The 13,987-nt window shown below is 41.7% G+C and overlaps 1 protein-coding gene across 10 annotated transcripts in view; it reads right to left on the reverse strand.

Moving 5' to 3' along the window:
• The window catches only part of Depdc5 (DEP domain containing 5, GATOR1 subcomplex subunit), a 137,393-nt gene that overhangs the window by 34,823 nt on the left and 88,583 nt on the right, over positions 1 to 13,987 (reverse strand). For all 10 annotated transcript variants that reach the window (XM_032915849.1, XM_032915847.1, XM_032915852.1 and 7 more), the window contains one exon: positions 1,821 to 1,926. In XM_032915849.1, the coding sequence (XP_032771740.1) occupies positions 1,821 to 1,926 (106 nt within the window). The remainder of the gene's footprint in view (positions 1 to 1,820; positions 1,927 to 13,987) is intronic.

The following is a 13,987-nucleotide window of genomic DNA, read 5'->3' on the forward strand; positions in this document are numbered from 1 at the left end:
TGAGCATCCTGAGGAGCAGCCCAGTTTGTGATCTCGAGTGCACTTCAACCTTCCTACAGTCTCTTTACTTTCCCACCTTACCTTAGGCTCCATCTCCAACCCTGAGAAATGACATATGTAAGGAGGTCAGAAAAGGGCTGGGAGGCATGAGCCATCCCTGAATATAACACCTGAGGCACTGATGATACTAAGACCTATGTCACAGAAACGAGACCAAGGGGTTTTTTTTGTCTTGTTTTGTTTTGGGCCAAAAGAAAGTTCCTTTGTACATAGACTCTCTTTGCGATCAAAAGCTATTCCTTTGAGCAGGGTTAGTAAACCACCACTTAAAGAGTAGATCTGGGGGCTGGAGAGGTGGCTCAGTGGTTAAGAGGTCCTGAGTTCAAATCCCAGCAACCACATGGTGGCTCATGACCACCTGTAATGAGATCTGATACCCTCTTCTGGTATGTCTGAGGACAGCTACAGTATATGTATATAAAATTAATAAATAAATCTTTAAAAAAAAGAGTAGATCTGATCATTCACCTGGTATTAACAGGCTATGAGCAAAGAATAGCCTTTATGATTTGATATGGTTATAGAAGTACTTATTCAGTACCTTTATTTTGCCATGAAGCCTTAAATCCACACAGAGTTGCTGATCTCTGTTCCGCAGCCTCCAAGCTGCCTACAGTTTTGGTTGATACTTCTCTCATATTTTAATCCCTAGAGTATAATTCTAGTAATTTATATGAAGGTAATTAATCAGATCTGTAGCCAAATAACTGCCTTAAAGAAGTTCATTAGCACCATTTAGAATTTTACATACCATAGATTAAATTCTATACAATTGGTAACATCTTACCCCAGATCCTCTCTATAGTCCTGACTGTCCTGGAACTCACTCTGTAGACCAGGCTATCCTCCAACTCACAGAGACCTGCCTGCCTCTGCTCACTGGGTGCTGGGATTAAGGGCATGCCCTACCACACCCAGCTAAAATTTACCTCGAAGATGAGATTTAAACAAGCTTTAAACAAGCTTTCTGTGTGTATGTAGTTTGGGAACCAAACCCAAGGTCTTGAGCATATAAACTGAATGCTCTACCTCTAAGCCCTAGCACAAGTTACTTTTGACATATATCTCAGGGACTGAGAGTTTAGTTCAGTTGTAGACTAGTTGCCTAGTGTATAAAAGGCTTTGGTTGAATCCCTAAAACTTAAAAGGAAAAAAAAAAACCTTGAAAAAATGACATGGAAAACTTTTATGATATGAGTAAAATTAATAAATATTAAGTTAGTAAAAGCTAGATAAGAGACCACAGAATCAGCTCACCCTCCACACAAAATGATGTGTCTGAACTTCCTAGAAGACACAAAAGTCAGACCTAGGGTTGTCTGCCATTCTGTTGCACTTGCTAGGCCTAACAAAGGCCTGGAGTCTCAAAGTTTTGTTTGCATTTTTCTTTTCAAGTATTTCTCAGGAGTCTTCAACCAAACCAACAAGGAATAGGAATTGTGTGATCAAAACAGAACAGGCTTGTGCGGACAGTGCTTCAGGGATTTCCAGTTCCCCTCCAGTAGAGTGAATGGGGACACTGGAGAAAAACTACACAGCAAACGGCAAAGCTCACGTCAGATCTCAGTCTGTGTGATTCGCATACTGCATCTGAATAGAAATCCACTCACTGCCAGAACGAGAAGGTTCTGTGATGAAGGGTAACAGAACCTAAAGAGGGTTTGAGGGAGAGTTTATCTCCAGCATCAGCACAGTTGATCCTGCACTCATGGCCCTGGTGAGCACGCCGCATCAGTCCCCGGCTGGTGAGCCACCGTTACCTTGCGTGGGCTGTCCACATAGGTGGGAGTCATGGCAACACTGCTGTTCTCAGCTGGCTGAGTAGAGCTTTTCCCATGCACACTTGTCTGCTGTTCTCCTAGGCTCCTAGAGGAAGTAAAATACATGACTGCAGTTTGCTGAGAGATCAGAAGAATCCAAATTAGTCTACAGGAAGACAACACTATTTCCACCTTTGAAACAAGCTTCTTTCTGCCTTGCTTTTCCTTCAGGCCCTCCCTGGCACGCTTAACACCATTAACTGCTCCCCATCCCCAAGACAGGTTTCTCTGCCCAGGCAATTAAACTGTCATAAACAACCTGCACAGTGGGGTTGGGGATTTAGCTCAGTGGTAGAGCGCTTGCCTAGCAAGCACAAGGCCCTGGGTTCGGTTCCCAGCTCCGAAAAAAAGAAAAAAAGAAAAAAAAAAAAAAAGAAGAAGAAGAAGAAAACAACAACCTGCACAGTATATGATAAAATGGTCCAGTTAAAGAACTTTCTAGGACTGGTGAGATGGCTCAATGGGTAAAGGTGCTTGCCACCAAGTCTACCAGCCTGAGTTGGATCACTGAACCACACGGTGGAAGAAAAGAACTAACTTCTTTAAGTTGTCCTCTGACCTCCCACACATGCTGTACCACGTATGCTTTCCCTTCCCAATAAATGTACTAGAAAACAAAAAGCATTCCAAGAAGCAGGGTGTGGTGTCGCACACTTTCAATCCCAGGTGGATCTCTGTGAGCTTGAGGATGGCTTGGTCTACATAGAGTTTCAGAACAGCCAGAGCTGTATAATAGAGACCCTGTCTCAAAAAGACCAAAAATAAGAAGTGTATACATACATACATACATACATACATACATACATACATACAGCATAAATGAGGGGAGGAAGCAGAACAGGACAAGGGGAAGACACCAAGTACAGGGAGTGGGACTATGGGCAAGGCATGATACATGTATGAATATTTAATAACAAAACCCATGTTGTTTAAAACCCTTTTTATACTAAAATTTTAGTTTTAAAAAATCATTTGTGGGTAGAGAGATGGCTCAGTGATTAAGGCAAAAGCTATTCTTCAAGAAGACCTGGGTTTAATTTCCAGCACTCACATGGTGGTTTAACTTCAGTTTTAGAGGATCTAATACTTTTTTCAGGCCTCCTCGAACACCAGACATGAATGTGGTAACACAGACATACATGTAGATAAAACACCCATACACATTAAAGAGAGGCTGACTAAGATGATTGCTTGAGACTAGAAGTTTCAGGACAGTCTAGGTAACAGAGTAAGACCTCACTCATCCAACAAGACACATTCTAAAATCAGCACTGCAGTAACATGCAATATCTACTAACGAGGGCTATATGTTAGTCTGTATACTTTTAAGGGACTTATGTTAATTTTTCTGACATAATTTTATTCCCTCCTTCCCCAAGTCATAGAGTAAGAGAAATATGACTTTCTTATGATATCTCATCTTATCTCAGTTCTAATGCAGATTAATGCATAGCTACATGTTTGGTTTCCATTTTTTTCCAAACTAAAATTAATCAAATGCAGTATATCATAAGTAATGTAAAGATGGTTTAAAGTATATGGAAGATTTAAAAAAAAAAAAAAGAAACAAACCTGATCATGGTAGCACAAAGCTATAATTCCAGCTGAGCCAGGAGGATCACGAGTTCAAGCCCAGCCTAAGATACATATCAAAAACAAAAAGCAAGGGCTAGAGATACAGGTCAGTAGTAAAAGTCTTGCTCAAGACCGTGTACTTAATCCCCAATACCTTGATCCCCTGAAAATTCACTGTAAGCTCCTGTATGGTGTTTTCAGATCTCATTCTATTATTTGGTAAATTTGAAAAGACTCATACAGTTTTACCACTGCTGTAATATGAAGAGAATCTCCTCCAGTTATCTCTGAGGTGACTCACATCCCCATGTGGATACACTAACTCCCAGAAAACTGGGTCCTCTCCAAGAGCAGCCAGTGCTCATAACTACCGAGCCATCTCTCCAGCCCCTTCATCTTTTTTGAGACAGGGTCTCATGCAGCGCAGGCTAGCCTCCCACTTTCTTTTTTTTTTTTTTTTTTTTTTTTTTTTTTTTTTTTTTTTTGATTCTTTTTTTTTTGAGCTGGGACCCGAACCCAGGGCCTTTGCTTCCCTAGGCAAGCGCCTACCACTGAGCTAAATCCCCAACCCCTAGCCTCCGACTTTCTATGTAGCTAAGGATGATCCAGAGTTCCTAAGTGTCCTGCTTTTACCTCCCTAGTATGGGAGTTATAGGCATGCATTACCATGACTGGGTTGTTGTTTTTTAAATCTTCCATATACTTTCAACCACTTTATATTACTTATGATAACCAATATAATATAAATACTACATCACACAGCACCGTTCAGGGGATCAGAAAAAAGTCTATGCATTTAGTACAGACTTTACGTAAAAGAAAAGAACTCTACATTTATTTACTGGGGTAGGGTGTAGCTCATACCACAAAACCCGTGTTCGAAGTTGAAGAACAATCTACAGGGGTTGGCTCTGTCCTCCTCCCAGGTTGGTTCTGGGGGATGCAGGTCATCAGGCTTGGCAGCAAGAGCCTTTACCACTGAGCCACCTTGCCAGCCTATAATCAATTTCAGATCAGTGGATGAGGGAAGCTACAGATACCTCACCACAAAGAGGACCCATTAGACTGCTGCGATGAGTACTCCACAGTCGAATTCTTAGCCTATCCTTTTCCGCAGCCGGGCACATTATATAAGTGGCAGGGACAGCGCCAACTGCAGAGCGTGCTGGCTTAAGCTCATGCCCCTCCCCTGAACAGCCACAGTCAAGGAAAGCTGTGTTGTCAACACCTGTGTTACCGCTCAAAGCTGCACCCTCTAGTTCCAGTGCCCACGTAAGTACCACTGAGGCTGTCACTGGGTATGTGACTGTACAGTGCCCAAATCTGTTTCTTTCCACTCCTTCCCACAGGTGTTAAACCTAAGAATTCTCCTTAATAAATAGCTTACATCATATTTTGGTCTGTTTCCCCGGCAACCTAATCTGTAGCATTTTTCATTCTGACTCTACGTGGGTGGGTGGGGTGGGTGGAGTGGGGTGGGGGTTGGGTGAGGTGGGGGTGGGGTGGGTGGATGAAGAGATCAAGCCCATGTTCTTGTGTCCACCACGGCAAGTGCTCTACCACTTTTGCTACCTGGCTGTGAGATAATCAAATATAAATAAAAGGTAAAATAAATAAAAGGAGAGGATAATTTATAGGCAACCCTGAATGTTCAGCCCTTAAAATTACATACTCAAAAATTGTTTCCTCTATTTCCCTGTCTACTCATGCTAATTACCTAGAAACAAATCATTCACATGTCATTTTAGCTGTACCACAGCAATATCTCTAAAAGAAAATAACCTTTAAAGAAACGTAACCACGGGGCTGGAGAGATGGCTCAGTGGTTAAGAGCACCCAACTGCTCTTCCAGAGGTCATGAGTTCAATTCCCAGCAACCACATGGTGGCTCACAACCATCTGTAAAGAGATCTGGTGCCCTCTTCTGGTGTATCTGAAGACAGCTACAGTGTACTTATATATAATAAATGAATAAATCTAAAAAATAATTTTAAAAAAAAAAAAGAAACGTAACCACGACCAAATATTTCCCCAACTATCTCAAAAATGTTAGTGTGTCCAAAACAAGAGTCTGTGAAGGCCGGGTCTGCAGTTAAGAAATCTCTTCCATCTCTTTGAAGGCGAACGCCTCACTCCTACCCTTGCAGCTTACCCCGTGATGTATATAGTCCAGATGTGCTGAGTCCTTCATTATTCACGCTTTCTTCCTTGGACTTCCTGAGGACTATGAGCTAGACCTAAAAGTTTAGTTAGATTTAGGTTCAACTGGGGGGGCAAGGATTCTTCCTCTGTGAGCTGTGTACTGATGAGTCCCCAGTTCCTTTAATTCTTTAGTGAATATTCTACATTGATACAGTGATATTCTAGCATTCTGTTATTTATTAGCAAGAATATTTTAGAAAGAAAAAAAATCTGCAACCACTTGGTTATTCTGAGGTATACTTTATAGGAGAAGCAGAAGACACACTTGCTTCTCATCTTTGTCCGCCAATATCAAACTGTATTTCTCTATCACACTACAATATGGTCTTCACTCAGTTTTCTTCCCAGTTACATCTGCAAGCACACACGATGACTTTCTTTGGCATGTCCTGATGGCTGCAACAATGGGCCATGCCTGGGACAGCAATGGCAGCCTCAGATGCCTCATATGCACAGAACCACCCACACCGAGTGAACTGCCTTCTAGGTGCTAACCCCACACCAGGAAGGCATTCATACCTGGGTGAGACTGTTCCTGTCCAATAGTTCAGAACCTGCTACAGTGAATACACGTAGATGCGAGAACATGTACAGGGCACAATGTATTCTGAGGAAGGAGGGAAAGCAGCCAGTCCTACACAAAGCCTGCACCATGTGATTGGCAGGAGGAAGTCAGCTTATACTAAACACAAGATACAAGGAAGCAAACATCTTTTACTTATAGGTGGGTGGGGCACTATCACACTGTTAAACTACTTTTAGCATGAAGCCATTCTGCATAGAATGAGAACGTCTGTTTGTCTACATTGGGATATCCTCATCCCATAAAAGCAGAAAAGGTTTCAGGCCACTATCTGCTGCCCAGGCTAACCCACTGCTGTTAGTCAGCATGGAGCTGACTCTCAACAAGAGCCTGAGGAAGGCAATGTGCATATGGATAAAGGCCGGCAGGGAAGGCAGGGAACGGGAGGAGACAGTTACAGTGAGTCAGCAAGACTATAAAAAGAAAGCCCTTTCTCATGTTCCTGTAATGCTGGCCTTCACAACAAATACAACTGAATCTGCTTACTATAGTAGAAGAGAGAGAAAAGCAAACAAGCTTTAATCCCAGCTCTCAGGAGTCAGAGGCAAGATCTCTGTGAGTTCAAGGCCAGCCTGATCTACAGAGTGAGTTCTAGGACAGCCAGGGCTACACAAAGAAACCCTGTCTTGAAAAACCAAAAAAGAAAACAAAAAGCACTGTGTAGTTAATCTACTTTCAGTCTCCCCAAAACCAAGCACATCAGCCAGGAGCAGTCATCTGGGGCAAGGAAGTGCCTCAAGTCTCTGACCTGGCTCTTGTCATGGGTTAGCTGAAAGCCTCATCATCCACCCTGGGGAATGCTAAAAGCACAAGATGGCTTGCTTTTCCCAGTCTGAGCAGAAAGAGGCTCATTGGTGCATACTAAATAGTGACTCACTGACAAATTAAATTAAGATATTTTTTACCTCCATTTTCACACCACTCCCAGAAACATATGTTTCTCGTTCTTCTCTGAAGTCAGGGAGAACCTGCTGGCAGAATCCGGAGGCCTTTCCTGGTCTTCCCAACAAGAGCCCAGCGCTCTCAGGAGGACTCATCTTGCCACTTTCCCATCTGCAGGCTTACAGGTACTCTGTTTTTGTTTGCACTTCTTTATCTATAGTCCTTTCCTTGCAACCAAACCCTACCTCCTGGCACCCACCCACCAACCATTCTAGGCGTGGGACTCATCCCTGAAAACACACCGTGCAGGCTAGAGCCATCTCAGAGGGAACGCCCACTGAGGAAATGCCTCTGGACACTTAGGCTGAAGGCGAGCCTATAGTGCATGTTCTTAATCAATGATTTTGGGACAGGCCCAGTTTACTATGAGTGGTGCCATCCCTAGGCTGGTAGTTCTGGGCTCGGTAAGAAATAAGGCTGAGCAAGCCATGAGACGCAAGGCAGTAGGCAGCACCCCTCCCTGACCTCTTCAGCAGTTCTAGTCCTGCTGGGGTGGCTGTCCTGACTTCCATCAATGATGAACAGTGATGTGGAAGCGTAAGTCAAAGAAATCTCCCCAAGATGCTTTTGATCACAGTGTTTAAATCACAGCAATAAGATCCCTAACTAAGAGACATATTTTTGCCAAAGACACTGAAAACATATTTTATAATATTAAGGAATTATAATTTTATAATAAATTAGGATATTATATTAACTTTTTCTCAAGTCACATTTTTTTTTAACTGGGGAGCACACATGCCACAGTACAAGTGTTGAAGTCAGAGGACAACTTTCATGGGTCAATTCTCAATTCCACAATGTGGGTCCCAGAAATAAAACCCAAGCCATAAGTCTTGGTGGCAAATACTTTTACCTGCTGAGTCATCTTGCCATCCTGGTTTGGTATTTTTTTTAAAAGAAAACAAATTTATTACAGATAAGAGTGTAATTGAGATAAGAGTGGGATTGAGAAATAAAAGGGAATATAAACATCCACGGGCTATAAATCAAACAGGAGTAGCCAAGGGCAGATGACCACTGCAACAGGTAACTAGAGAGGGACTTACCACTCGACTCAGTCCACATTTTTCCATCTGTTTCAAACTTTTCATTATAACAAAACCAAATGTGCTAAGTGAATCCTCCCGCTACGAGACCATGGAAGGGTGGCCTGCTATTCTACTCTTCACACTGTCTCCAAATGAATTTCCCATACCTCAAGCCCTCTTGCCCGATCACCTCTACTTTCTGAAGCCAATGTGTGAGAGTTCTTACCAGATGCAACATGGAACCATACAATAGGGTAGACAGGGCCTCCCCTCACCCCACCGCATAACATCTGTACAAGGAGCCCCCATCATCCCACCTTCTAAAACTTCATAAACTACATATCTACAATGAAACCAGCAGACTGAAATCCTCCATCCTCAGTAGAAAACTGTCAGGTAATCTGACTGATGTAGGTCCAAGAAGCAGGCAAGCAGACAAGGGAAGCAAATCTACCTTGGGGGATGAGAGCGGACAGGACTCATCTGCACATATACAGTAACGCTTCCTTTTTTTGCTGGGTTCCACCTTCCCCCAGAAACTCTTTGCGTATTGCACGGCCATCTTATATCCCAGTTCCTGTGGTACTCTCCATGTCCTCCTCACAAAGCCAGGTGTCATTCAAATGATGTACTGTCAACTGCAGCATTTGCTATTTATAATGGGGCCACATAATCAAGTGCATGACTGAAGGTGCAAGACAAGTCACCTCAGGGAGAGGGCTGTGTACAGTGACACACACGGGTAGCTCCGGCATGTGGGAGGTAAAGGCACAAAGATTAGGAGTTCAAAGTCATCCCTAGCTACATAGGCTGGAGAGATGGCTCAGTGGTTGTAAGAGCACACTGTTCTTACAGAAGACCCCAGTTCAGTTCCAAGCACCCACGTGAGGCAGCTCACCCGTACCTCCATCTCCCAGGAGATATGATGTCTCTGGCATATACTTGCAGGTCCAGAGACTCAGGAGGCTGAGGCAGGAAGATCACTTGAGTTTGAACACATCTTGGACAACATAGCAAGATCCCATCCCTAATTAAGACAAGCATGGTGGTCCATACCTACTAATCCCAGCACCCAGGAGGCTAAGGAAGGCATACCACGAGGTTGAGATGATAGAAAACTACAACAAAGATTTTAAGCTAACCTAGGCTACATTGCCAGACTTATCTTAAAACAAATACAAAAATCAAAATAATAACAAGATTAACCACAGACAGGGCTGGGAGACGGCTCAGTAGTTAAGAGCATATGTGTTGTGGTTTGCCTTGGGGTTTTCTCTGAATTTGTTAAATAAAGGCAAGAGCGTGAGATTTGGGCAGAGGTAGGAGTTGGGAGTGAGAGGGGGATTAGATTCAGAGGTTAGGTTGACAGTTGACAGTTGGAGACAGTTGAGCGAGTGGAACCTGAGGAGGGGGGGGTGAGGATTGACAGTTGAGGGAGGAGGGGTTAGAGAAGGAAGCCAGGAGGAAGAAGAGGGGAGGGGAGACGATGGGGAACTGAGAGGAGTTAGAGGTACCAGGGGAGAAGAAGCTGGAGACTTGGTAAATAAAAGGCAGGGATGAGTAATTTGGGAACTGGGATTAGGACAGTGTAATGTGGATCTGCCAAATCTAGACGCTGGATTGCTTTAATGCTAAATGAGTGTGTTTTTTTTTTTAAAAGAGTCTCAATTTAAGTAAGTGTGGCTGGGCTGAGTTTATGCCAAGATATCCAGCAGATATCTGGGGCACTGAGGTGTGGAACCCTAGCAGGGTAAAAACACCCTGAGGGAAAACATTCCACCCCCGGTTTTCGTTTATACATTTTTACTTTTACTTTATTTTTATTTATTTACGACAACATATGGCGCCCAACTAAACCATTAGAACTCAACTAACCTGAGATAAAAGTTTACTTCCCTCTCAACCCCAGAATAGGCAGGAGTACTAGTGGATTGGGAATTGACTGGGTCTGGAGGGTCTACGAAGAATCGAGAGGACTGCACGTATTCTGAAGCAGAGGGAGAAAAAGGTACAAGGGGCTGCAGATCAGATACTACTTTGATGTAAGAGAGATATATAACTTTATGATACTTAAAGATGAGAAACATAATGAATATCTTTTGGGCCTTATGGAATGATATTTTGAATGGTCTAACAGTTGAGAATTTTGAGGAAAAAGACACTTTATCATTTACCAGTATTGCAATATTCATTCTTCTGATTTACTATATCTTCTCAAAAGACAGGGCCCTAAATAACAAATTTCTAGCTTTAGAACAGAAGATACAGGTAATTATGGAACAACATGAACGACAGAAAGAGAAAATTAAATCTTGGCAATATAGCCTAGAAGGAACACTAGAATTGAAGACACAGAAAATTATAGATCAGAATAAGAGACAGAAAGATGAAAATGAAAGTGATAGACAGAAACTAGAAAGGATGTTAGAACAGAACATACAACAGCACACAGCCCTAAATAGCAAATTTCTAGCCTTAGAACAGAAGATACAGGTAATTATGGAACAACATGAACAACAGAAAGAGAAAATTAAATCTTGGCAATGTAGCCTAGAAGGAACACTAGAATTGAAGACACAGAAAATTATAGATCAGAATAAGAGACAGAAAGATGAAAATGAAAGTGATAGACAGAAACTACAAAGGATGTTAGAACAGAACATACAACAGCTCACAGATCATACTGAACAGCAGAGAGAAAGTAATGAGGTTTGGAAGCAAGACTTAGAGAATAACTATCTAAAATTAATCAATCAAAAGATAATGGATAACAAATTATTAGAAGTACAATATAAAAAGAAAAAATTCAAAGTGTGGAAGCAAAACCTTGAACAGAGAATTCAGGAACTCAAAGAACAGGGGGAAAGACAGAAAGAAAAATATGAAGCACGGATACAGACTTTAAGAGAGGAATTTAAAATTACAACTAAAGAAAAAACTCAGGTAGAGACAGAAGATAAAATTAAGGAAAGCCAACCTAAGGTTTTTAGGAAACAAACTTTAGTCTATCCAGTTAGTGTGCAACAAAGGCCTCCAAACGATGATCATCCACAGGGTTATGAAGAATTTGAATGGCAACCCATGGATGTATTAGAATTAAGGAAATTTAAGGAAAGTGTAACTAATTTTGGAATGCATTAAGCCATTTGTAAAAACAAATCTTAATTTCTTGGGCTATTAAAAATAGAGTAATCCCCAAGACTGGAAAGATATGGTAAGAGCAATTCTAGAGCCTGCTGAAAATTTGCAATGGATTTCATGGTGGAGAGAAAGAAGTGAGGGAGATAGCAAGACAAAATAGAGCTAGGGCAGAGAGATTTCCACAGATCAACTGCTTGGTGAAGGCCGCTTTGCTGAAGTAGAGGTGCAGGCTATATATGAAGAAACTCTGTCATGGTGTCGATTGTCAGCCTTAAAGGCCTGGGACAAAATCGCAGAATCAGGAAAAGACTTGAAACATTCACTCAAGTCATACAAGGTCCTAAAAAACCTTCCCTGACTTTTTACAAAGGCTTACCTCAGCTGTGGAAAGGTGTATCAGATTCAGCGGCAAGAAAGGCGATAATTGAGTCTTTAGCCTTTGAAAATGCAAATACCAAATGCAGGGGAAGTAATTAGACCACTAAAGGCAAGGTCCGCACCAATAGATGAGTGGATTAGATATACAGCTGATGTTGGATCTTGTTCTCCTGATACTACTTTGATAGGAGAAGCTGCCACTGGACAGCTAGAGATGACCCAAGATTTCAAATGTTTTAATTGTGGTGAGCAGGGCCATCTCAGATATTACTGTAATAAAAACCAAAGTGATACAAAAAGGGGACTGTGCCTCCTAGAATGTGTCAAAGATGTGGCAGATATGGACATTTGACTAGGAAGTGTACAGCAACAACAGACAGATGGGACCGCATCCTGACAAAAAAAAACTCCCAAGGGGCCTCTCGCAGGCCCCAATACCAGGCACAGGGAGAGTTCTCCTCCTCAGAACGATTAAACAACAAGACTTCAAAACGAATATTTTGGCTAACGTCTATAGAGGACCAAAGGCCAAAACTAAAAATACTGGTAGATAATATCGAAATTGAAGGAATGGTTGACACTGGAGCAGATGTTACCATCATCTCTCCAAAATCTTGGCCCATTAGTTGGCCACTTCAAGGAGTGGATATGCAGTTTCAAGGTGTTGGCACTTTATCCCAAATAAAACAAAGCATCAGGTGGCTTAAATGTATAGGACCAGAAGGTCAGGTAGGAAAATTAAGGCCATACGTGGCTGATATAGCCATTAATTTATGGGGAAGAGATCTACTACAGCAGTGGAAAACTCAAATTAATATCCCCTCAGTTTCAGGTTCTGGCCCTAAAATTCATCAGACTCCTAATAAAAACTTTAAATTAGTCAGGGAATGTTATCAAGGACAGTTAGAGACTGTCCAAGCTGTCCATAAGCAAGATACAGCAGAGGCTGACAATTTAGTGCTACCCCAAGGAGCCACTGCTGTTAAAACAACAACAGCCTTGCCACTAAGGTGGCTGACTGACCAACCCATCTGGATTGATCAGTGGTCCATGACAAAAGAAAAACTACAGGCATTAGAGCAGCTAGTCCAGGAGCAGCTGGAGGCTCAGCATATAGAGGAGTCCACCAGCCCTTGGAATTCTCCAGTATTTGTCATTAAAAAACAGTCTGGCAAATGGAGGGTATTGACAGATCTCAGAGCAATTAATAAGATTATTCAGCCGATGGGTTCCATGCAGCCTGGGATCCCACTGCCTTCTTTGTTGCCTAGGGAATGGCCTATTATAGTGATTGACTTAAAAGATTGCTTTTTCACTATTCCTCTACATGAAGGCGATAAGGAAAGGTTTGCCTTTTAATTTCCTACCCTAATAGAGGTAAGCCCCATAAAAAGATATCAATGGAAAGTCCTTCCACAAGGAATGTTAAATAGCCCAACCTTGTGTCAATATTTTGTACAGCAGCCATTAGATATAATTCGCAAAAAATTTCCCCAATCTATTATTTATCATTACATGGATGACATTTTATTGTCTGATTCAGATATAAATATCCTGGAAAGAATGTTTGATGAAGTAAAAAAAAAACATTACCAATGCTAGGGATTAAGAATCGCCCCTGAGAAAAAAAAAAGAGGAGGATCTATTAATTATCTAGGGTATAAAATAAGTGTACAAAAGAATTAGGCCACAAAAGGTGCAAATCAAAAGAAGCAAATTAAGGACACTTAATGATTTTCAGAAACTACTTGGAGACATTAACTTGTTGAGGCCTTTTATTGGCTTTACCACTCAAGATTTTATCAGGTTATTTCAAACACTACAAGGCGATAAAGAATTAAATAGCCAAGGAAACTATCAGCTGAGGCTGAGAAAGAGCTAGCTTTGGTAGAAAGGAAACTGCAGGACGCACATCTGGATCGTATTGATCCAAAGATGGCCTACATATTAGTCATCTTGCCCTCTACTCATTCCCCTACAGGAATTCTCATGCGAAGGGAAGATTATATCTTAGAATGGATATTTTAGCACATAAACAGAGTAAGAAACTGAAAACCTACATTGAGAAGGTCTCTGAATTGATACTTAAAGGAAAATTGAGACTTCGACAATTAGTTGGAATGGATCCGGCTGAAATTGTGGTACCTTTTACTAATGCAGAAATTAACTCTTTGTGGGTACAAAATGAACATTGGCAAAGAGCATGCAGTAACTTCTTAGGAGACATTAACAACAAATACCCTAAAAGCAAAAGA

This window comes from Rattus rattus, chromosome 11 (assembly GCF_011064425.1).
Source record: "Rattus rattus isolate New Zealand chromosome 11, Rrattus_CSIRO_v1, whole genome shotgun sequence".
Lineage (NCBI taxonomy): Eukaryota > Metazoa > Chordata > Mammalia > Rodentia > Muridae > Rattus > Rattus rattus.